At 43.0% G+C, this 25,739-nt stretch overlaps 1 protein-coding gene across 7 annotated transcripts in view; it reads left to right on the top strand.

Moving 5' to 3' along the window:
* ATP11B (ATPase phospholipid transporting 11B (putative)) overlaps positions 1-24,062 on the top strand; it is an 83,869-nt gene extending 59,807 nt beyond the window's left edge. The window contains exons 27-31 of one of the 7 annotated variants that reach the window (XR_015949916.1): positions 522-625; positions 1,417-1,582; positions 12,596-12,719; positions 15,048-15,181; positions 18,963-20,587. Coding sequence is in view for 6 of the 7 variants with exons in the window: in XM_035134135.3 (XP_034990026.1) it covers positions 522-625; positions 1,417-1,582; positions 15,048-15,266 (489 nt within the window). In the remaining variant the exon portion in view is untranslated. Of the gene's footprint in view, positions 1-521; positions 626-1,416; positions 1,583-6,390; positions 6,477-8,597; positions 8,737-12,595; positions 12,720-15,047; positions 17,962-18,962 lie in introns of those variants that run through there. The other 6 variants (XM_035134138.3, XM_035134140.3, XM_035134137.3 and 3 more) reach the window with 6 other exon arrangements.
* Positions 24,063-25,739: the final 1,677 nt, after the last annotated feature.

The following is a 25,739-nucleotide window of genomic DNA, read 5'->3' on the forward strand; positions in this document are numbered from 1 at the left end:
TGTGTAGTTCCCAGTGAACCCTAAGAGAAAGTACTGGAAGACTTCTTTAAAGGGAACCTGTTCTGCCACCAGCCTAGGCCAAAAGGTGTCAACCAGGGAAAGAAGCGGAGTGTTGCTTTTTTCCAGCAACTGTGCAGCCTCATGGTGAACCCCCATTAAAGAGTGGGGACCACTTTTATACTAATTACAGTGGTGCCTCGCAAGACGAATTTAATTCGTTCTGTGACTCAATTCGTTTTGCGAAAAATTCGTCTAGTGAATCCCATAGGAATGCACTGAATTTTTTTAAAAAAACATTGCCCATAGGAACGTATTAATTGAATTTCAATGCATTCCTATGGGAAACCGCAATTCGCTAGACAAATTTTTCACAAAACGAATTCATCTAGTGAGGCAACCTCCGCTCGAAAAATCTCTTTAAGTGAAAAATTCGTCTTACAGGGCATTCGTCTAGCGAGGCACCACTGTAAATGTATTTTCTGTTTGGTGATTTTATGCCAACTTTGTTCTTTTGCTTTTAGATGGCTTTAGAGACTCATTTCTGGACCTGGATAAACCATTTTGTTACCTGGGGTTCCATTGTGTTTTACTTTGTATTCTCCTTGTTCTATGGAGGAATTATCTGGTAAGTGTGTGTGTGTGTGTGTGTGTGTGTGTGTGTGTGTGTGTGTGTGTGTGTGTGTTTTGCATGCCAACAGAAGAGCAGATTTCTTGTAGTCTGTGCTATGTGCAGGGGGTGGGAGGGGAATATTTGCTATGAATGCAGTGAAGTGGATTGATGGGAATAAGTTAAGTGACAAGTTTTAAAAGGTCAGTGAGCAGAATGCAGGATCGCCATACATATGCATGTGCCCAAGAAACTTGGATTGCTGTTATTGGCTCTTTCAAGTACTCCCCTGAGCAAGCAAGTCACAGCCCCATGGATCCAAAAATGGTGGGTAGTAATTTCAGGGGTAAATCATCTAGATGCTCTAGAACAGGCATCCCCAAACTTCAGCCCTCCAGATGTTTTGGACTACAATTCCCATCATCCCTGACCACTGGTCCTGTTAGCTAGGGATCATGGGAGTTGTAGGCCAAAAACATCTGGAGGGCCACAGTTTGGGGATGCCTGCTCTTGAACCAAGGAGCATCCCAGGACTTGAGTCAGTGAACACGCATACATACCAACGGTGTGTTAGATAGACATTCCCAAAATCTGCTCAAAAGACAAAAAGGAGTGATGACTGGTACCAGAAATTTTAAGCTACCCCTAGAAAACAGTATAAAATGTGAGTCTTCTGCTACCGGTTCCTTGCTGGGCAGTTGGGGTGGGGGTGGGGGATTCTGCATGCTTTTCCACTTTAGGCAGTGGTAAAAATTGATTTGTTCTTGTTCATTCATCTGTTTTCCTGTAACTTGTTCTTACTATTCCAGGCCATTTTTGCACACCCAAGACATGTACTTCGTATTTGTCCAGTTGCTCTCCAGTGGCTCTGCTTGGTTTGCCATAATCATCATAGTTGTCACTTGTTTGTTTTTCGATGTTGTGAAAAAAGTACTGTACAGACACCTGCAGCCCACAAGTACAGAAAAAGCACAGGTAACTTGCACCTACACGTGGTTTTTCTAACATTAAAAGAGGAGGCTTTACCAGGGAGATCCCCTGCAAGTCTAATGAACTTTTCTCTGCATATGAAACCTTTCCTGCAGTTCTCAGATGAATTACTGTGATGCTACCGTGCGTAAAATAGAAATCTCCTACTGTACATGGAAGATTGTAAATGGCTTTTTTTTTGGTTAGTCTCTTGACTAGAATGGAAGTGAAAGTAGGATTATTGCCAGGGATGGAAATTTTCAGTGATAAATATTCTTGCTTAAGGTCTTATGGATCACTGCAACTCCTCACTGATATTGGTTTTATAATCCACATGATTACAGCATCAAGGGAACTACTTTCCCCACAATTCTCATCTTCTCTTGCATGCACAGCACCTTGGATCATATTTCCTGTGCCTGGATCTGCCCCCAGCATTTCCCCCTTGCCCCGAGGACATTGTCCAGAAAAGGCATGTGTATGTAATTCCTCAAGTAACGCCATGACAGAGCTTGAGGTAATTATGGATCTGTTTTGGATGAGGCCAGACCCCGAGAAGCCTGGGCTCTATAATCTGCAGTGGCTCTGGGGAGATAGGAAAATGTCTAAAATTTGGTTTGTGAACCCAACCTTCTGCATTTGTTAGATCACCAGATACTATACCAGGTTTCCTCTTGATCCTTGGCAGCCCAAAGTACTCTGTAACAGCCTCCCGCTCTAGTGCTCCTGTCGTTTGGGGGCTGTGTTTCACTGCTGTTGGTAGCCACTAGTTCCTGGTTCATGTTCCATGGATTCCGGCATTTAAGTCATAGTGGGAGATCAGCCATTGCTGACAAGGTAGCATGTCTTATAAATGGGCATCCTAAGCATTCATTCTGAGTCTCGGTTCAAGATCAGGGAACCTTTTGGTCGGAGACATTTGGCAACAAATGTGCCCTTTTTATACACACACACACACACACACACACACACACACGTGTGTGCTAATATTGCCCGTTAACGATACAGATGCACTATTCTGCATTCAGCGGATTTTAGCTGAATGCACAGTAGATCCTTCCTTACCCTTTCCCAGTCAAGCGGAGCCAAGTATGAGAAGATGATGTAGGGGCAGCACTTCCTCTGTGTACTGCCAACAGTAGAAGGTCCTGTCTTTTAATGAGTTTCATGAGAGAACTCCCTCCCAGTAGCTTCTTCCTCCTTGCGCAGGCAGTAGATCTCCTGCTGTAATACTCTGTGCTTGGCAGTCCCCTTGAGCCCTGCCTAGGCCTCTTACAAATTACTCCTGCTAGACATGACGCATGGAGAAGCATCATGGTGATTCGTATTAGGGTGATGCCTGTGAAGGTTGGTCTCCTGCTGGTATTTCCCCATCCCTGGTTTTTTTGTGTGTGATTATTTGATAAACAGAACAATCCTCTTCTTATATTCAGGATGCCACAAAATCTCTATTCAGAATCTGTACTTAACAACTCTGTCTTCCACAATACAGCCCATTGTAAACAATGCCTTCCTGAAGACCGGAACATGTTATGGCACAGTATAACATTCTGTCCAATCAGAGTGACTTGTTTATTGCTTTGAATTGTAGGTCTATAAGCCACAGGAAGACTCCTCCAGCACTTCCAATATCTGTAATTCATTTCTTATTTGTCTTGGAAGCAGACTCCATATGCAACTAGCAGGGGGGGGGAATCATTGGCTTGGATCCCATAGAGCAGTGTTTCCCAAACTTGGGTCTCTAACTACATATCCTATCACCCCTAGCTAGCAAGACCAGTAGTCAGTAATGATGGGAATTGTAGTCCCCAAACAGCTGGAGACCACGTTCGGGAAATACTGCTGTAGGGGCTCCCAGTGTAGGAAATGCAGGGAGACCCCAGTTCACTCTGCAGCTCTCTGCACCATCTGCCATGTTGTTTCTGGGGCCGCTTTTCATAGAACACAGGGCTACAGGAGGAAAGAAGAATTGGCGAAAATTGCTTTTCTCCAGCAGGCATTCCCTATAAGCAGAACTCAGTTCACAGGAAGCCTGGATCCAGCGTAGGGTGTGTGAACTTATTGTTTTATGTTTTAGGAATTCAGTTCCATTTGCATGTTTATTTTACTCAGCTTAAACTTGGTAGACTGTCCATTAGCCACCTGTGATGCTGTGCAAGGGGCAGTTGCTAGGAAAGGCCAGTTCTAGGTACAGTATTTCTTAAACAAGACTGCCAACACAGCAGCTAATATCTGCATATTAGTGGTCTTTCAAGACCTTGAACGGTCCTCCAGCAATTTGTGATGTGCAGTTAATAAAATATGATCTATATTTTGTGCAATAATGGAATGTCTCATTTGTCTGCATCTGTAAACTTCAGTCATATTTCCTTGTTGGTTGCATACAGCCTATTGAAATCAGCCTCATCCTTCCCAACCATACTGAGTCATGCCTTAAGACATGTATAAATGTGAGTTTAGTTAAGTGCAAGTGATACAAAATACATTCCATGCATTTGGATTGTATCCCTAACTACTTTTTTGCAGGCAACCCTCTAACACAAAATACTTTCTCAGGAGGTTAAAATCAAACATGGTCACTTTAGGGCAGTGCTTCTGTTTCTCCTAACAGTCTTAACGCCTGCCATATTTTATGACCCTCCTTAACTCATCATGCAAGTGACTCGTTGCATCTCAGTTTAATTGATCTTTATTTATTGTTTTTATTGAACTTTATTGTTGAATTTTCTAAACGACCTTCCTACAAATAGTATCCAAACAATTGTGGTCAGAATGGACAACGGTGGGCATCTCACAGAGGCAACAATCCTGTATCTGGACTGCACCACATTAGACCAGGGTTTACCCCCAAACCTAGAAAACAGCTAGGCTAGAATCCTCCCATTTGATGTGCTAGTCTGACCCATCTTCCATATAAATAGCTTACATAACCATCCCCTCAGCCCCCACCTGTTGCCTGAATTGGTATAGACCAGACACAGTTGATAACTCAAGTGACCACTGGTCCTGCATTTGGGAGCAGATTAGAGAATTCTCTGCTAATATTCACACCACTTAATGCATTATCTGAAATTCCTGTTTAAGTTCATCAGTTGTTAAGCTAGATTTCTTTTACCTGACTAAAACTGGCATTTAAGATGCTATTTTCAGCTCAGAAAAGGAGAAAAAATATATTTGGAACCAAGCACTGAACATTTAGCTGTAAAGGAGAATGCAATGAGACCCACATTGTGTGTCTCTCTCAAAAAAGTATGAATTTCATGTCAGTTTATGCCTAGGGAGTCAAAGAAAGTTGAAAGCGGACATCTAGCTGTTCAGAAGTGACATTAAAACAGCCAAAGTGAATGTTTACTGTTCAGCTGCTTGTGTGATTTAACTATACAATTAGTCTTGTGCTACAACAAGAATGCTTGAACTACACGATTTTACTAGTTTGCAGCTTTCATGCTTAAGTAATAAAGCATTAAATGTGTTTAGTGTTGATTTGTTGTGCGTGGGCGATGCCAATAACTGATGAAAATATGAAATAAATAGTAGCTCCATTAATCATAAATGGCTTCAAATTCATCCTCTGTATAGACAGGTCTCCTCACTTACAGTGTGCATTGTTAACATGCTAATAGAAACACTCACCAACAATGGCATTTGAAAAAGCCTTAAATTAAAATTATGTGCTCCAGTTCCTATTAATGAAGATTAGTTCATGGGTAGTCTGCTCTCGGTATATATCCAAGGGTGTGCTTTTTTTCTGTTCCTCCATTTTGTGTCATATTTGTGTGCCTGTGAAATGTTCATTTTTGGCTCAAAGCCACAGCTTCAGTTCACAGCAGCCAAGTTTGCAGGTGTCATTAAGCCAAACTGTGGCTTGGCATGAGCCCACTGGCTCCCTCCCTGACTCTCTTGACCTCGTAGCTAAGCCATAGTTTGACACGTTGTCCGAACCTAAGATTGTGCTTAAAGTCTCTCCTCCTTAACCATGTTCTGTAGCCAAGGTTTGTCCTGTGGTTGCAAATTATGGTCAAGCAGTTAGAGGAGCCTTAACCATGATCCCTGGTTTGGACAACACGCTGAGTCAAACCTTTGCTTAGCTGCCATCCCACACTTGCTGAAAACCCCCCAAGGAGGAGCAAAGTGGATTCAAGCTCCTCTCCAGGAGAGAGAGAGAGAGAGAGTGCATGCATTTGTGTGGTCACAGTAAAATATATTCTGGCTTACCATGATGTGCAAACCAGTCCATGGTTGCTGTGCAACCTCCTTCTCTTGGCTTTTGTACCAGAGCTTATGTAAAACTTTGTTCGCCTATCCCTATTTTCCACACCCACCCACCACCCACAAGAAGGGAAGTTGAAAATGGGATGGCAAAGACCAAATGACATGGATGGTGTTAGAAGTTGACCTGCTTGTATTAAATCCCCTATGTGGAGGAACACTGGTTTGCAACAAGTTAAAAAAACAAATGCAGCCAGGGAAGCCACACTGTGCAGGTCGAGCGTATGTTGCCCATAGCTGACACAGCCGTGTGTTAATTCAGCGCAGTGCATTCTTAATTTGCTGCGAACATACGATTTTCCTTTTCCTTTATCAAACCATTACCGCCCATATTGGGCTAAGTGACGCGTGTTAACCATTCGGAAACCAGTGTCCCTGCGCTTATTTGCTCTGCCTATGAGATTAGTCCCTGCATTTTGGAAAAAAAAGATCTTTGACTCTAAAGATCCTGTCCTGTGTCTGTCTTTTTATATATATATATAATATATAAAGGTGACTGCTTCTTACTGACCTGTGTGTTCCATCCCTTCTTTGTCCACCTGTAGATGTACTCCAGCAGAGTTGCTTTAAGCGAGGAATGCATCGCACTGCAGCCATTGTCCAGGGCTCCGAGTCAGCTGAGCAAAATTAGGTAGAGTAGGAGGAGCAGCTCCTTACCCACTTTTATGCATGCTGAAGGCCAGCTAATCAGCAATGAGAGAGAAAAGGGGGCAAGAGGCATGGTCAGTGGTGTGGACTGAGAGCGCAGTAGCGGCAGCGCACATTCGTGCCTTCCTGTCTCCCACACAGCCCTTAGCTTCGCTCTGTGTTTGCAGACCCAAATGCAGCATGCATTTTGAAAACAAAAATAGTTCTTCTTGGGGGGGTGAGGGTGAGGTTGCAAGCATGACGATCAATGTTCAGAATCCCAAGTCTACTCCCCGCTCTGCTGTATAAAATAACAAAAATCTTTCAAGCATGGTCCCAGCGCTTCTGCTTAACTTAACTATCCATGATGTTAACTGCTTTCTGCATGTCGGGCAGTTGCAGCTGCAGCAAACATAACTGTTCATTCTTGACTACTTTGACTTTTGCTAATTCGATTTAAAAAAAAAAAAAGCACAAGTGATGGGCAACTTCCTTGTGGTTTGTGTATATATGTGTAAACATTGTGCAGCTTTATATTGTGTTTTGTACCTGAATGCCCTATGGATGTGTTTATTGTAAGCAAGGGGTTGATGGGACGGTGTTGATTAGACTGAGTCATAGCTGCCAAGTTTTCCCTTTTCTCGCGAGGAAGCCTATTCAGCATAAGGGAAAATCCCTTTAAAAAAGGGATAACTTGGCAGCTATGGACTGAGTGAATGCATTGCCAGCCAAAACATGCTTCTAATGCACTTGATCAGCAGGTGATCTACAGGGATGGGACTTAAAGAGAGCAAATAAAGGAGAAATTTGCACAAAAATAAAGGCCCAGTTTAAAGGCCTGTTGGCCTCCAGCTCTGCTCTTCATCCGTGTTATAAGGTGGTGTTTCGCATCCAAGGTTTAAAACTGACATCCTGAATTACAACTGTGAATTACGAATTCAGACATGCCTACCTTTCCGAGCTTAACATGCCAAGATATGCACAAAGCCTTCTGCCCATGTGCTCTGTCCTCCTATTGGCCCTTTCCGGCTTTTTGGATGCACTGCGATTCACTTCCTGGATCAATCTGCCATAGTTCCAGGTTGCATTTGAATCGGGGAATCTTGAAACACAGTTGGAAGTTGTTTTAAAGGTCCTGGCCTTGTTCCAGCTGTGGTAACTGTAGTTTTTCAGCTCGGACATAATGGGGAGCTACTGTTAATCAAACTCTGAAGTATTCTTTCATGATGGGCCGAAAAAGAGCATGTGCACACAAGGCTCGTGCATATCTTCGTGAATTAAGTCAATATACATTTCTCCGAACTGAGCTGAATTGGTTTTGCAGCGGAGTCAATACAGATGCTTCTTTGGCAGTGTGTAAACAAACACTTTCCAATCTGACCTGTCAAAAATTTGAATTGTCGAGACTTCTTGTCCCTGGCGGGTAGAATGTCATCAGAATAAGTACTAATAATGTGTCAGCATTGACTGTGATATGTGGAAGTACTCATATGATCTCTTGGGCATCACACAGGCTTTGTGGTTTTCAGCCTATCCAAAGCACATTTCCCCCAGTTCGCATAGTTTTAAGCCGATAGCATATCTTATAGCAGGCATCCCCAAACTTCGGCCCTCCAGATGTTTTGGACTACAATTCCCATCATCCCTGACCACTGGTCCTCTTAGCTAGGGATCACGGGAGTTGTAGGCCAAAACATCTGGAGGGCCGCAGTTTGGGGATGCCTGTCTTATAGTGATTGATTACTCCTTCCACATTTTTTTTTTTGTGGGCAGCCCTCAAATATATATATATCTGCTTTCTGCCTTGGGCGTTGATACCCCCAAATGGGTTTAGAATCACCTGTTGCTCGAAGGCAGGAAATTGGGGAAAATGAAACTTGGCCACTGAAGTACTTGTGCTTCTTCTAGCCGTACCACACCATACAAGTGGCTCATTCCATTTACCTTTATTTTCAAAAGTCATAAGCAGCCTTTCTGCCACGGTGGTGGTGTGGAAGTGTAGTGGGAAAGGTCAGAAAACTGACACAGAACAGTGAAAACACAAACCACCCAAGTGCTTTTGCAGAATGATTTGAGTTTCAGCTTGATTTCTGTCATTTAATAGTAAATATTGATGTTTCCCAAGGCATTAAAATCTCACAAGAAGAACTCTACTCCATCTGATAAAGGCGTGTCTAGTCCAGCATCCTGTTTCCTATGGGATGCCCACAAGCCAGGATTTACGTGCCATAGCATTCTACCCATTTGCGGTCCCCAGAAGCAGGTATTTAGAACCACACTGCCTCCAACGGTGGTTCGTAGTCACTGTGGTTAGTAACCACTGACAGCCGTAATCTCCATTAATATGGTTGACCTATTAAACCTTTTGAATTTGGTAGTAGTACAGCTTTAGCCAGCAAATTCCATAAACTAAACCCAGGGTTTCCCAGACTTGGGTCCCCAGCTGTTTTTGGACTACAGCTCCCATCATCCCTGACCACTGGTCCTGCTAGCTAGAGATGATGGGAGTTGTAGTCCGACAAAGGTGGAGACCCACATTTGGGAAACCCTGGTCTGGCTATTTAGTGCGTGAAGTGCTTCCTCCTTCTGTCTGTCCTGAATCCTCAGCCATCGCAATAGATGGCCTCAGATTCTGGCATTATGAAAGAGGGAGAAGCCTCCCTGCACCGTCTCCATGCCGTGCATAATTTTACATGCCTCTCTTTTGTCTCTCCTCACGTTTTTCTCCAAAACATTTTAGTCATAGGGCACTTGTTCCAACCACTTCATGGTTTTGGTTTCCCTTTTCTTCAGCTTTCCTGGCAATAATATAATGGGGTACAGCAACCGGAATCATACATGATATTCCAAGTGCCATCAGACCATAAATTTGTATAAACACATTATGTTGTTGCCTGTTTTATTTTTGGGTTCTTTCCGTGGAATTTGCTCCCTTCTCAGCAACCACGTGCAAGGGCGACATTTACATTGAGCTATCAACTATGATCCAAAATCCCTTTCCTAGTTAGTCGCTGGCTGCTACTAAATGTCAAAATCAAAAACCCAATTCCATGGTTGCTGCCGTCATTCAGCAATCAAATGACCCAGTATCTCTTTTTTGATCTTCAACAACAACAAATTCTGATGCTGTATTAGCAATAGAAATGAAGAAAACCTTAGTCTGGAGGTAGTGGTGGATTCTGCTGTTTTCCAGACATGAGTAAGTCATTCCAGACATTAGTTTTGCAGACATGAATAAATGGGTCCCTGTATCTCTGTTTATATGCTGCTTTTCTTCTGTTGTCAATAAACTCTTACGCATTTCTGCACCTTTCATCAGAATAGCAGCTTTCAAGTAACAGAAATATTAAGGATAACGTTGATCTTATACTTTTGGATGGAGTTAAGACTTGCCAGAAACATTAATTCAGCACCTCATAATTGTGGGTGTTTCCCAGCATGCTTTGCTAAATCTGCAAAAGATAAAAGAGGGAGGCCATAAGCCAAATACTTTAATGCAGGCTTCCTCAACATTGGCCCTCCAGATGTTTTTAGACTACGATTCCCATCATCCCTGACCACTGGTCCTGCTAGCTAGGGATCATGGGAGTTGTAGGCCAAAAATATCTGGAGGGCTGAGTTTGAGGAAGCCTGCTTTAACTGTTCTTCAGGCTTACTGATAAATGACCCCTCCTAGCTAAAATGTTAATTACCATTTACCAGGAAGGCCAAAAGGGATTCCACATGGCAATGTAGCTTCATCGGTAAATGTATTGAGCCTAGGACACATGGTTTAGCTATTTTGTTAACTATTTGCTGCTGGAAGAGTTGATATGCTAAAATCTCAATTGGAGCAGTGTAGTGTTTCAGGTTATATCAGTTCTTCCTTGACTGGAGATGCAGGAATGAGCATGCCACCGTATTACAAAGCCCACAGAAGCATAAAGCCTTAAGCTCAATGGCTTTCTATCTTTAAAACCTGCGAACAAATTTGTAAAGCAGGATACGGATCACTTTAATGGATAAATGTCTAATAGCCTGTAGTTCCACTGAGCTTACAGGACTAAGGCTGCACACATGAGAGTAAATACCATTGAACTTGGTGCCATTTACTTCTGAGGATCAGGCTGCAAGCCCCCTCAAATTTAAAGCTATTCAGCCTAATTCCCTGTTTCCAGGAGAAAGTTGTGTTCCAGAACCTGGGGCATTGGCCAGAGTGCCTTCACAAAAGGCACTATGAAATCTGAAGTTCTAATTTTGAAGCTTGCAAATACTGCAGTTAAAAACGGTTTGCTAGTTTTCATGGAAAGCTGACTTGGGAGTATACTACTTTAAAAAGCCCTTGGAGGTTTTATTGATCAAGTATGTGAATCTTGTCAAATGAAAAATAAATACCAATTCAAAGCGCATTGCAAATCAGTACTCTCCTGAAAAACAATGAGCATAGTAATTACCTTTAGATTTGTTTAGATCAGTGTTTCCCGAACTAGGTCTCCAGCTGTTTTTGGACTAACTCCCATCATCCCTAGCTAGCAAGACCCAGGGGTCAGGGATGATGGGAACTGTAGTCCAAAAACAGCTGGAGACACAAGTTTGGGAAACCCTGTTTTAGATCTCATGCTTTTTGCTTTTACCAATATAAATCTGATCTTGGACAATATCTCATGTGAATGACATTATTTCCCCAGGAAAGAATCCCCCATTGATCATTCTGAAGTTGTGAAGTAAATCAGGCAGGAACCAGGAGCATGTTGACCCAAAGCAATAGTAAGGTGGTTTAAATATGCTTTTAGTGAAAGTTACAACAGTCAATAGAATAGTGCCATTAGATATTGTACATGAAGTACATTGAAAAGGGATGCTACAGCTACAGGAGCTAGGAATTAACTCCTTTCTAGCAGAAGCACATGCAAAACAGCAGACCAGTGTTCCCCTTATTTTGTTTTAAAGCCCTAATTTGTTTATGTACGTCATGAATTGGATTTCTTGTGTTATATTTACAAGATATAAAAATTCATCCCCGCCCATTTCATCTTTTTTCAACGAAGCTCACTTACATTACTGAAAAGCAACTGTCTTCAGTAACGCTCAGGTCCGTATTTACCCTGCAAGGAAGAGCATTTTCTGTGAAATCACAACTGAGGCAGGGGGTGGATCCAAGTGCGTTCTGGCAACTTGACCATAAGTCATTGCAAGCTGCTGCAGAGAAAAAAGGGAGAGAAAGTAGCCACTCCCTCTATGGTCATCAGAGATACCTTGGCAAACCAAGAGAATTCCTGGAATTTTTCATTCTATTCTCAGAGCAAGTTGTAGGAGCAAGGGGAAAAGGTTGATTGTATTATAATAATTATTAATTGCATTTATATACCACATTTTCCTCCAAAGAGCTCAAGATGGGAAACATTGTTCTTCCCTTCCTCAATCCCTACAACAACCCTGCGAGGTAGATTGGGCTGAGAGGCAGTGACTGGCTCAAAGACACCCAGTGAGCTTCATGGATGACTGGGGATTAAAACCTGGTCTCCCAAGTTGTTGTCTTGACACTAATCACTATACCTTGACACTAATCACAGGCTTGAGTTTCTACATCTTTTTGTCTTAAATTAGCCACTGTCCCTGGGTCTAGTTCAGCTAGCAGGGCGTGCTGCTTAAGCCATTAGCCTTTGACACATCTTCCCCCACAATTCATCACAATTTATACAGCCACCAGCTGTGGAAACTAAGACCAGCCATGCTCAAGTGCCAGTATGCCTCTCTCGGGTCCAATAAAGCACACGTCTGTAGCCCTTTTCATGGTACTCACCATTGTGCAAGGTGCTATACAGAACACAGGGGATGGCACTCAAGACACCCTGGTTTGCAGGTAACGTTCCCCAGTGGATTAAAGTACCACAATTGCTGCATTGCTCAAGCATAGAACCAAATCACTTATGACAGATTGCTGATTAAACATTTGCATCTTCTCTGTTTAATTTTTGTTTTCTGTTCACTGGCATTTCAGCTTGTGGGTAAGCGAACTGCATACAACTAGCATTGAGAATGTTGCCCTGAGCACCTCGTTTACTTGAGTGTAACGGCTGTCTTTATTTCTGTAGAACGGCTGGGTGCTTTATAAGGTCTATTGCTTTTTGTGTCCTTTTTTAGATGGAAGAAGAAAGGGGTTCAGTCACCTCAGCATGTGATTTTACTGGAGGCAGGCACAGAGGGGAGGACAGCAGGCAACTGCTAACAGATGTTCTTAGGCAGCGAGAGTGACCGTGTGCCCTAGGTAGTACCCGAGTTCTATATCCTAATAATTTAGCTCATCATGAATTGATTCATCTGTGGTGCCCTGTGCCCTGCACTTTTCACCATGAAGCACTTTTGACACCTTGGCATGCCTCCGGTTTTGTGTTTTTCCTAACAAACTCGATCACTAATATTGTCACATTGATTTAATTTGGTTTCTTAATTCCATTAGGAACTAATGGGGGGGATGGGGACGTGCTGCATTGGTCTGAAGGTTTTTTTTAAAAAGCGTTTTACGACCACCAATTATATTTAAAGTAGGGGAATGGCTAGTCTTGTGGCCTTCTGGATGTTTTTGAATTCCAAGTCCCATCAGCCCCAAGTAATATGGTCAGTGCTCAGGAATGATGGGAAGGCCACATGTTGGTTATCCTCCTCTGAAATGTAGCAGATTTCAGCTAGTTCCTTTTATTTTCGTAGCCTGTAGTCTGGTCTGCTCTAGGATGTCCATAGATATTTTTTCCCCCTTCTGAGGTAAGACTTCCTGGGTAGGACCCAAGAGATCTGTCTGTAGGAGTGCCCATTAGTTTCCTGTGCAAGGAACAGGTGGAGAGAGACCTGAAGTGTCCAGGGGCACTGTTCTCAAATGCAATAAAATATGTCTTGGTAAGTAGAAGTTGGGAGAAAATATATAAATTATATTTCGGCAGGACTGTGGTGACGTAGGAGTGAATAGAAGAAAGAGGAGAGAAGGGCATTAAGCTGTCTAATAATAATAATAATAATTTATACCCCGCCCATCTGGCTGGGCTTCCCCAGCCACTCTGGACAGCTTCCAAAAGAAAATTAAAAACATGATAAAATGTCAAACATTCAAAACTTCCCTAAACAGGGCTGCCTTCAGATGTCTTCTGAAAGTCAGGTAGTGGTTTATTTCCTTGACATCTGATGGGAGGGCATTCCACAGGGCGGGCGCCACTACCGAGAGGGCCACCTGCCTGGTTCCCTGTAACCTCACTTCTCACAGGGAGGGAACCGCCAGAAGGCCCTTGGAGCTGGACCTCAGTGTCTGGGCTGAACGATGGGGGTGGAGACACTCTTTCAGGTATACTGGGCTGAGGCTGTTTAGGGCAGGGGTGTGCAGACTTAAGGCTTATGAGTCTTATGAGTAGAAAATGGCTGTAAGTACCAGCAATAAGTTTCAATGCAATTGACAATTGCAGCGTTTGTGAGATTTCTAAAATGGTTTTGAAGTTGTACAAAAAGTTGTGACGCTTCTGACATGGGTTTCAGCTGAGATGTTGAATTGTATGTAATTGTTGCTTTCCCCCTCACTAACCATTTGGGGTTTTTTTTGGGGGGGGGGAATCCTCAGTGCCTTTCTTTCTGCTAGCCAGTTTCATACTAACTAATAAGACTTTTTTTGTTCATTTCAGCTTGAATGCCCCGCTGCTTGTTTACCCTTTGTGCTATTGGTGGTTGTTAATGTTACTACTTTCAACATGGTGTTTTTTTCATCCTTTGCCCAGCTCTGTCTCCCCAAACTCCCTAATTCAAATGGAAATAATTTTATTCATTGGTATTTGTACCACACACTTCCTCCAAGGAGCTCCAATCACCTACCTTCTCAGGTTTAGCACCTTGACGCCACGTAAGAAAACAGATGTCCCTTGGTTTGCTTCTCGATAAAAAATCAGGCCTGGTGGTAGCAGCAGCTGTTGGCAGGATGTCAGGCATATGCCAATTCGAAATGGTTTCCTCGTCGTTTCCTTTTTTCAAATTTCTCTCCATTTACGCAGCCACAGCAGTGATTCCCACTTGTTGAGTTCAAACCCAGCAGGTCAATGAGACTTTGTCAGTAGGTTGCCGAGTCAAAGCTGCTTTTGACCTTGTGGGCAGTGCTGGAAAGTGGGGAATGGAACAACGGGGGCAGATGTATGGTCCTGGTTAGGCCAATGAGAACACAGAAATATCTAGTGGGGCACCGTGGGTCAAGGGAAAGGGGTGGGTATCCTGGGTCCCTAGCTAATGTTGTTGTTGTTTTGGCTTCCCATTTTGGATCCAGTGCAAAGGAAAGCGCTCTCATTCATGGCAAGGTGTCCAGGTTTTAAATGGTGCCCCATCTCTGCTGCATTATACTGAATTGCCCAACGTAAGTTTACAGGATCTGTAAGAAGGATGCGTGTAGGCTAGCTCATACAGTACATACTGCGTTCATGATCCTAAGATTTGTGTAGCTTTCTCCCCCCCCCCTTTCTCTAAAGAGATTTATGACCTGTAATAGAAAAGAAAGGGGGAAAAGATTAGGAATCTGATATGCTGATCTCTCCTTTGTCTTCCCTACCTGCCCCCACCCCCACCCCCTCAGTTTACTGAGACAAGTGCAGGTATCAACTGCTTGGACTCCATGTGCTGCTTCTCAGATGGAGAAACAGCATGTGCGCCTCTTAGAAGAATGCTGGAGCGAATGATGGGGAGCTGCAGCCCAACGCGAATCAACAGGTGTGGAATTTCTCTCAATTGCCTTTGCTGCCGACGGTTCTCTTATAAACTGGAGCACGATGAGCCAGCAGCTGTAGATGTCTAATGAAAGGCAGGAGGCACTTCTCGTAGGGCCCACCCACCCCCCTTTTTTATTTTTGGATCTCAAAAGATCAGTGTTTCTGCTTCTCCTGGAAGCCCTTTCAATGGAGTGCAAGAAAGGAAGCTGCCTTTGTATTTGTATTTTGTTCCGAAAACTTGCTGAATTTCCCCCGCAACGTTGTCCGATCCAGCAGCTGCAGTGTGCCTAGAGTGGCTTTGACCTACACACGGAGCTGCACATGAGCTGGGGCTCCCCTGCTCTCTGCAATACCAACAAGTGATCCGAGTGCATTTGCCAGGGAGCAGAAGAGAGTAGCTTCTGCTCATGCCAAGCTTTGTGTGTGTGCCGCAGTCCAAAAAAAAAAGCTCCGTTTTTTTGCTTTTCCTTTTCTTGTGTGCATATATCAATGTGACCCCCCCCTTCTCTCTTGCCTTGTATTTCCTTTTCCTCAAAATCTGATCACTGTCCTGATTTATTCCCCTGATTTAGCTCTTTCTTTTGTTCGCAAATTAGAAAACTGTTTGTGCAATCTCTTGTTTGTTCAGTGTCTGTCTGCTCACTAGTCATATATTGCAATGTCTGATTCTAGTTCTACAAAGGTTGCATTTTCTTCCCTGAAATATAACTTCCTCTGTAAATGTAAAAGGAACGCTTTGGGGAGGGTGTTGTTTTATTTTGGGGCTTTTATTTGTTCATTGGCAGTGGAAGGTTTTTTTCAAAAAAAAATTTTTTTTAACAATATGGAACAGGAGTTTTATATACTTATAATTGAACCAAAACTTGACAGAGCCAAAACTGCTCAAAATAACAGTTTTTAAATTTTCAGGACTTTTCCACTTCTATCTGCAATACATGCCATTCAGAAATCAGTGCTAAATGTTCCTTCAGTTGTAGATACCTGTTTTTTATTATTTTAAAAAAGCAGTATATCCAATAGAGCCCATATAAATATCCTTGATGAGCGCGGTTATGTTTGTAACCGTTTTAGAACAGCAAATTTTAGAATTGCAGAATTTGCCTGCAACTTCATCTTTCTGCTAAAACTAGGGTAGCCGGAAGGAAACAGCGTGACAAAAACACACAGAGAGATTTGTGGGGTAGAAAATCACCTGTTGCAGCTGAGTTTCTCCTAACACCTCCGAATGATAACATGTTCTGGAAAATCATAGCCACTTCACTCACTCTCCGGCCCTGCGGCCACCGTACTACTCGGAGCTAAATCATGGATAGACTTAAGAGTTGCGTGAAAATCTGGCTCGCATGCCAACACGCCACTCAAGAAAAAAAAAATTGGTTGCAGCTCATGGTTTGCTGGAAGTGAGACAAACCATGAGCACAGATTCTCATGCAAGGCAAGAGTGTGCAGCTGTGGTTTAGCTCTGAGTAGCAGCAGCAGGAGCAAGACTGGGGGTCTCATTCTTGCTAAGCCATCATTGGGTTTAGTGTTATTTGCAAACCAGGCCAATATCGCAAAGGTTCTGGCTATGCATGGTTCTCACAAAAGGTAGGTATAATCTGCTTCATGTTGAACTTCAGCTAACAATTCTGGTGGTTTTTGCTTTTGTTTCTGCATCATCTATAAGTGTATGGCCAGCATGGTGTGATTAAAGTCTCCTATTTGACAGAATAGTACCCTCTCGAACTTACCATGCATCTTAAAAAGCAATCTGAGAACATGACTTGGCACCATCCCAGCGCCCCCTGCAGCATTTTCTGTTGTGATTTTAAATTCTGCTGAAATAATATGGTTTGCCTTTAGATCATCACTTGAAAGAGACTTATTGATTTTCCTGGCCCAGTTTTACTTTGTAATTGCACAGCACTGTTCCTCAGACAGTTTGGAATTTTAGCTCGTCTCTTCGCCCAAGATTATACTGCAGCAATTGTAGAGTAAAAGTTCATTCCCTAAAATCATGGATTTAGAGCTGTTGTGCTCTAGACACGGAGTAGATGTTGCCCAAATCACTGTGATCAGAGACAAACAGGACAGTATCAGTCTTCAGTATTTCTTCCCCGAATCTATCAGAGCAGTGAGGTGTGCACCGAGAATAAACTCTTGGGCACCTGGAGTCCTCATTCACTTTCATGAAAGGCTGCAGAGCATGTATTCAGATCAGCTGCTGCACTGGGAATGAATGGGGAACCTGTTCTTAGCAGAGAACCCCTAGTGTCTGTTCTGAGTCATTGGACCAGGGTGAAATAAGTAAGCTTAGTGACAGTAGTCTCACCATCTGCTTATGACTGATAACACTGTGGGTGTGAGCTGAGAACTTTCTAGTTATCTGTCCCAGGACTGTCTGTTGTCAAATGAAACACACATCTTCAGGCTCTGTTTTCCATATTATTTGTAGTACATGTAGAACATCTGTTTGAGCCATTTCAGTTATCCACTTCCAATATTACGATTTTTCCACATGGCCAACGGGTCCAGTATCCATCAAGTCTCTTGACTTACCCATGCTAACAATTTACCTGGTTTATTGGCTCGAAGACATTGTATGACACCCATGTTTACCAGCACTGAATATTCTGTCAAATAAGAGGATTTGGAATGTGAAATCAGTACCTGGTGACATTCTGAATGGGAATGCTTTTGTTTCATCTAATGGTGTTAAATGCTTGGAGTGAAGGGGAAATGGGTACAGCACTTGAAATCCTCTTTTAATGCTTTAAAATTAAAATATGATTTCTATTCTGAGCTTTCATTGATTTTTCAAAACAAGAATTTGTGCATGACTTTTCTAAGTTGCCAAAATATGTTGCTCGTCTGTCTTCCACCAATCAAACTGTTCGTCATTCCATTAGTCACTCAAGTGTTAATACTGGATCGTGTGGTTTTATTAATGATACAGGTTCATAGCTACTTCCTCAAGATATTTCAGATAGCTGGGATGGAGATGGATGTTTCCATTATTATTTATTTTTGTTTTTTGTTCCAAATGTGTGTGTTTTTAACTTCCCAATCTCTCTCCTGAAATACATGTGGCACAATCTCATGCCACTAATATGCATCTTTAACCGCAGAACACAAAGTTTTTGCGCTCATTCCAGTGAGAGGAAAATATTCCACAATGACTAGACGATCCTGCTCTTCACTGCATGCCACGGCTGACTAACCTATGGCCCCTTCCATATGTTGACTTGCAATTCTCATTGGCCCCATCAAGTGTGACCAATTGTCAGGGGTGGTGGATATTGTTCTGAGGGGCCATAGGTTAGTCACCTCTAGTGCATGATAAGCAGCAATTCCCCTGTAGACAATCCTGAGAATCCTCCCCCACAGGGTCCCGAATCATGGCCACTACATGAAAACAAGCCCCATATGTGTAAAGGGGCTTTGTTTACATAATTATGAGCTAGTAACAGGGGTGCTTCAAACATGAAGCTATTTCCCATTTTTCTGGGTCTGGGAATGTTCTGTTGATCACATGCAAAATGTTACAACGCACAGATTCATCCCTGGCCATTGGCTGTCCTGGCTGGAGCTCATGGGATTTGGAGTCCAGCAACATCTAGAAGGCCTTGGGTTCCCCATCCCTGTTTTTAAACTATTCGCATTAGATGGGGAAAGGATGGACCCTTGGCTCACTTCCTTTTGCTTTTCTTTTTTAATCCTTTTAAAAAATCCCCCTCCCCACTTTTTCCAAACAGAAATTCACATTTCCAGTCAGCAAAACTTCTTTCTTATTGTTACTTTAGATCATGGAGCTCTACGGAACCCTTCTATACCAACGACCGAAGCATCTTGACGTTGTCCACAATGGACTCAATCATATGTTGAGACTTTTCTCGGTGTCTTGTGGAAATCCATAAGTTTGCTAGCTTACAAACAGATTCAGTAGCATACCACTGGTTTAGCAAATCTGCTATCCACCTCCCACCCCCAATTATTATTTTTTTAAGAAAAATATTTTTGTCCTGGAGTGTCTCTTATTTCCCCCCAAATTGTTGCAGAAGATTTAAGGAGATTTTCCTCTGGGTTCCATGCCAAACAGCCTGGGTGGAATAGTCTGTATTTCATTTGAATGTTGCTGGAAGGCAATTATGATTTGTTCTACTGTAAGAATATTGATTTTGAAGGTTCCAGCTTATCATTTGCAACGAACCATGTTGAAAATGCCATTTAATGGAGCCGAAACTTATTGGCATTCTTCAAATGGATACTCTTGGTTTTCCATGATCGAGTCAATCAACAACAATATGTTGGAATCACTTTAAAATGAATGACGTGGTTTGATTTGCTCTCCAGAGATCTGTACTCTTAAGAAGATAATCAAGATAGGACATTGCTGGCACTGTTAATGTGGTAGCTGCATCATCTCCACAAATTTGAGAGCTCAATATTTGTCATACCCTTGTCAGACTACCTGGAAGTTTTGAACATGGAAAATCACAGCAACGTGTTGTTGAATGAATAATAGCTTTGTTCCCCAGGCATGCATGATTTTTAGGGGGTGCTTTTTGTACACATTCCCCCCCTCCATATATTTATTTAGTAATATTATCCTCTTAATACGAGAGCACTTCTAAGCAGTTAATTATTCCCCTGCTTTGTGCAGGGACTGCAGACTTAGTGGCAGCCCTTTTATGAATCCCATATCACCCCTGTGCAGGAGTTCACATTTCAAAACGCAACCCCTGTGCAAATTGCTCGCACGTCCACTGCAGTTTCCTTTTTGAGCCAAACAGGTCATGAGTGGCACTGAGAAGAGCATCTTCCTGGTGGAGGAAAAAAAAACCCACAATGTATAAAATGAGGCCATTGTGTTTTGTTTCCGTATCGGGGCTCAACCGCATTGAGTGCAGTGAGCTCATGACACCCATCATCTTTTGCCAGGCACCAGTGGGGTTGCTGCTCTCACCAGCCAAATGCCCCTATAATGTCCGCTTTGGAATTCCCATTTCTTTCCCCACCACGCTGCTTTTGAGGCAGCCTTAACTAGCTGTGTTGGTGGCTGCTTCCAAAAAATGCAGCAAGCCTCAAAGAACCCCGTTCTGTGTTTGGATCTCATTGCATTGACCTCTGGGTTGGGCTCTCTGCTTGCAGACACTGTCACTTTTAGGAATGGCTGCAAGTGTTGTGTTTTTTGCCACAAGTTCATGTTTTCCTTAGAGGGGGGGGAGGGTAACAATTCCATATACGCCAGCAGCACTGTGACACAGCTCCCGTGCATTTCAATTTAGATACGCAAAGGAAGGAAGGCGCTCCCGATGGATGACACCCCTTGTGATCAGATAGCTGCTGTTTGCATAAGTGATTTTGTCTCCATTTTTTCTCCTTATTCAGTCCATTTTGTCAGTGACATAAACCACTAATTCATACATCCTGTTGCCCTCCTGGTTTTTCATTTCATCTTTTCATTTCATCTTTTCAGGCAAAAGGTTAGAAAAGGCATCAGGCTTGACAAATAATCCAGCTCCAAGCATTTATTGAAATGTATAACTTAAGTTACTTTTTTTTTAAAAAAAGAGAGAGTGTGTTTGAAGAGTTAGATTTTTAAATATTTTTGTCCATAGTTGCACAATTCTTATTTGAAGAGTGATTGACTTCATTTTTTCAAAACTTCCCATTTCTCCCCCCTCTCTCTCCTCTCCCTTCCTCAGTGTATGTAAGGGCGCAGAAGAAGCATGTATTTAACAAATTCAGGAAGCGTATAAGAGTCCATCTGTCCAAGCCCAGGTATAATTTTCTATCTGAGGGGGGAAAGCAAAGTCAGAGAAGATTTATTTCATTATACCATTTGTTTTGTGCATGAGAAACAGGACCTGGGGTGAATGGAAGCAGAGCTAATATATTTTGTATTGGACCACAGATGCTTTTATAATTTTATTTTATTTTTTTAAAAAAATGTTTGTGCATTTTGGTTTCTTGGTCTGATTAGTTCTAGGTTCAGCCATAGGCAGAACAAAATGAATCAGGTGTGAAATTCATGAATTATAACATATTTGTACCTGTTAAGACCAGCCAGGAAAAGTAGAGTGGGCCCATTTCCCCGCTTTCCTTTTTTTTAGGTAAGGGGTAAGTTCTGTTAAATCTCTCTAGTTCACGGAATACAGACAAGGAAGCCTAGTGTCAAATTAGCATTGTGTATTGCCGATCCTCTGGAAGAATCTGAACTGCAAAATGAAATTCATACAATCAGTTCAGCAATCAAATGTTCATACAAGATTCCCAGTCCAAAACCCTGCGAAGAGGCATGATGTACGAACAGGGCCATCTTCATTCATATCACTATGGAAGCCTTCGCCAGGTAGGAACTCGAGCAAGGAGCCGTCTGCAAAAACGTTGGCAACGGGGAACCGCATCAAACCCTTGACTTTGCTCCTTAGGATTGCTAGATGGGGCTTCTGGAGGTACTCAAATGACTCAGAAAGCCATCTCTCTTAGAGTGTGACATTGTGCATATAGCCTCATGCCGTCTAGAACAGTCCTGCCCAGAACGACCCAACAGGGATTGTCCACCTTACGGTTTAACCTTGCCAGGCAGCTTTGTGCATTGCTTCAAGTTGGCCAAGTCCGTTATTTCTTCCAACCCCAGTCTGCACATGGCCAGATTTGTGGCATCCCCCATTCATAGTCCGTTATTTCTTCCAACCCCAGTCTGCACATGGCCAGATTTGTGGCATCCCCCATTCATAGTCCTAAATGCCACACGTTGATTGTGGAGCATGTTTCCTGCTCTCCACTTTTGTGTTGGTGTGGGAGTGGTTCTGGGAAGGGTTTTGCGACTGTCTTTTTGCAACTTGCATCTGTTGTATTTTGGCATTGCTAACAAGCTTTCTTCTGCTGCCCCAAATGTTAACCCTCAACCGATCCAACAGAAAATATTTGGATGTAACTGGCTCAAAAGGGACAGAAGAGAATCCTCCTCTCACAGTAACCTTTGACAGTTGGGCCTGGTTTATCATGAGAACAGGCGTAAGGAACGTCCAGCTCCCACCAGCCCTATACAAAATGGCCAGTGGTCTGGGATGATGGTGGCTGTAGTCCACTTAATATGGGGCAGGCCATGAGTTCTTCACCCATGGCTTGGAGAGTACAATGTGTGCAGTTCAGAGGAGACTTAAATGGCCATGGAAATCAGCAGGTGTTTAGGCCCCCTTGTTTAGAACCAGTTCAGACTTTACAGATTTTTCCGGGACTTGGCCATCCTCTGCTTGGAGAAAGAAACTCAGCCACTCTGTTTACATTAAACAACAACAGACAAGAAATAAGCATACATACAGGGACCTGTCTCTAACATGCAATCAGTAGAACATTTGTCTATCGAAATCTCTCTATATATCATGCAGGAGTGACTTAAATGTCCAATAGGAAAAGCTGAGAAAAGCAGCCAGGAGCTGGAGTTCAGGTAGCTCAAGTGTAGAGACCTTGTTTTGAATGCAGAAGGTTCCAAGCTTAGGCCCTGGCGTCAACAGGTAGGGCTTTGAAACACTTTGGGCTGAACCCCAAAGAGCTGCCAACCAGTGTAGACACTGCTGAGCTAGATGGACTGGGGAGTTGATGCATAGCCACCTCCTGTGGCTCTGCTCCCTAAAATCCCGGGGATTGCAATTGGGTGCAGGTACTACACATTTGCCAACACTTACAGAACTTCCCGGGTTCCCCAGGGATAAGGAATGCAAACCCAAAGATTTGCAGTGTAGACTGGCCTGAGGGAGAAGGAGGGACGTTTGTGTTAAACCCACATTGAGAAATCTGGGTAACGCTGGACCCTGGAAATGTTGAGGGACTAACTACTAGTAGAGCCTGTGTGCTCATCATGGAGCAATGCCAACAATAATTTGGTGGCGGACACAACTATGGCCATCTTTATCCTTTTTGCCATGTGTCATGTAAATGTGTTGAACCTCCGTAACAGCTGGACAGTAGAATGATAAGTCCTTGACTGAGAAGGGCCCAGAGACGTATTAGGAAGTATGCAGGGTGTGCTTTCCATCACTTGGCGTCCTCTTGTTGAAGTACTACATGCAGTGGCCGGAAGGCACCAAGTTGGAGAAAAATCGCTGCAAAGGGATGGTTGATCATGCTCAAACCTGCTGTCTCTGATCTCCACTGTGCATGGTGGACTTTTGTAGCAGAGTGAACTTGGATAGGATTGTGCTGTAATTCGGCCTCAGTAGGGTGGGTGGGTAAAGCACAGCTCATAATCTCCAGCTTGGGGCAGAATTTAGGTTTCAATGAGATCCCGTGCAACAGATTGTGCTTGTTGTGTGTGTGTACTCACCGTTTTCAACAAGAATTACCATTTCAGAGAAAGCCTATTTTGTTACTTAGCTGCAGAATTAAATATTTACTGACTTGTTTTTTTAAAGAAGCTGGGAAATACTTTATTTTTAAAACGAGGGTGCTTTCAGGTGTGAGACATTATTCTTACTATGCCAAAGACTGCGCTTCATCAAACATGCTTGGTTCAAGGTCCTGCAAATTGGTCCTCCTTCATGAAGAAAGAGCAAGCCCTCTTGATACTCAGTTGTGGACAAGCATGGTGGGGTGCACTGCTCTCAAGGTTTGAAAAGGCCCCTGCATGGTGCCATTGGAAGGAGCACCGAATGCAGCCCCATCTTAGCTGTTTGAAGCTGTGCAAGCTGGACATTAAAGCAGCCTGTTGGAAACTAGAGCAATAATAGGTACCAAGTAATCTTGACCACGGGTACTGTGGCCACCTCTACCATCGTTTTTAGATCCTCTGTGGAAACAGAGTTTAATATAGCGTGCTGATCGTACTGCTATGTCAATAGGTTGTTCTACAAAAGTTTATGGAAATTATATTTATTGAATAAATCTTTTGACTTTTATGCCACTTGTCTTTTCTTCACTGCTTAAGAATGGGTGCTTAAGGATTTGAGGGTGAGGAATTGCGTGTTTCAGTGCATTCTGCAAATCGTCTGTGCACAAGTAGAGAAAAGAAAAAGGTTTGCAACTCTGCTATCCACCTGCCAATTTTTTAAAAAAACCAGGGAATTCAAATAGTTAGGTGGCAGCTTTTTCCAGTGTTTTGTGTCTTTCATTGCGCTTCCAAAGTAGGGATGAGGCTTCAGTAGTCTCCCACTTGAATCCAAGGGCCCTTCAAACTTTGATTCTAACATCTGGAGGGCCACAGGTTCCCCATCCTTACTCTGCAGATTTTAACGCACTGGTTTAGATTCTTGTTTAGTCACATTTAAAGCAGGGCTGCAATATGTGCAAGCTTTCTTTAGGGTGCACAATAGCATAGAATCGTAGAGACTGCAATGCAGTCTCCATTTCCCCCTTCCTTGCCACCCACATGAAATTAGGCTGGGGGGTCACCCAGTGTTCTAAATATCTAGTAAATGGAGAGTTGGCTCACAAGTGCCTAAGCATCAATACAGCACTTGCAAATTGGGAGAAGCCAAGAAATAGAAACTTTTTGTGTACTGTACTTTGAGGCTGCTGATTTTGTAACATCATTACACTGCTGATAAAGGGTTTTTTTTTCCCCCAAACGAGATCTGGACCTCAATTTTTCACTAGATTCCAGCAAGTGTAAAGAATGTGTAAAGAATCTTAACAACTCCTTTGTTGTTCAGTTGTTTAGTCGTGTCCGACCCTTTGTGACCCCATGGACCAGAGCACGCCAGGCACTCCTGTCTTCCACTGCCTCCCGCAGTTTGGTCAGACTCATGTTGGTAGCTTCGAGAACACTGTCCAACCATCTCGTCCTCTGTCGTCCCCTTCTCCTTCTCCCTCTTTCCCAACACCAGGGTCTTTTCCAGGGAGTCTTCGATTCTCATGAAGTAGCCAAAGTATTGGAACCTCAGCTTCAGGGTCTGTCCTTCCAGTGAGCACTCAGGGCTGATTTTGTTAAGAATGGAAAGGTTTGATCTTCTTGCAGTCCATGGGACTCTCAAGAATCTCCTCCAGCACCATAATTCAAAAGCATCAATTCGTCAGCGATCAGCCTTCTTTATGGTCCAGCTCTCACTTCCATACATCACTACTGGGAAAATCATAGCTTTAACTATATGGACCTTTGTCAGCAAGGTGATGTCTCTGCTTTTTAATATGCTGTCTAGATTTGTCATTGCTTTTCTCCCAAGAAGCAGGCGTCTTTTAATTTCGTGACTGCTGTCACTATCTGCAGTGATCATAGAACCCAAGAAAGTAAAATCTCTCACTGCCTCCATTTCTTCCCTTTCTATGTGCCAGGAGGTGATGGGACCAGTGGCCATGATCTTAGTTTTCTTTTATGTTGAGCTTCAGACCATAGTTCACACTCTCCTCTTTCACCCTCATTCAAAGGTTCTTTAATTCCTCCTCACTTCCTGCCATCAATTTTCAGAGGTATGGAGTTTTGAGCATAGGGTGGCAACCTTACCTCCACGTCAATTCTAGGTGTACACCCAAAATATCATTAATATAAATGCATGTAGCACGCAGGTACATTCATTAAGAAGCCATGTGGAGTTTACACTCGCGGCACAATCGAGGGCAAATTTGAGATCTGCCTCTGT

Source organism: Zootoca vivipara, chromosome 5, assembly GCF_965207765.1.
Source record: "Zootoca vivipara chromosome 5, rZooViv2.hap1.1, whole genome shotgun sequence".
NCBI lineage: Eukaryota > Metazoa > Chordata > Lepidosauria > Squamata > Lacertidae > Zootoca > Zootoca vivipara.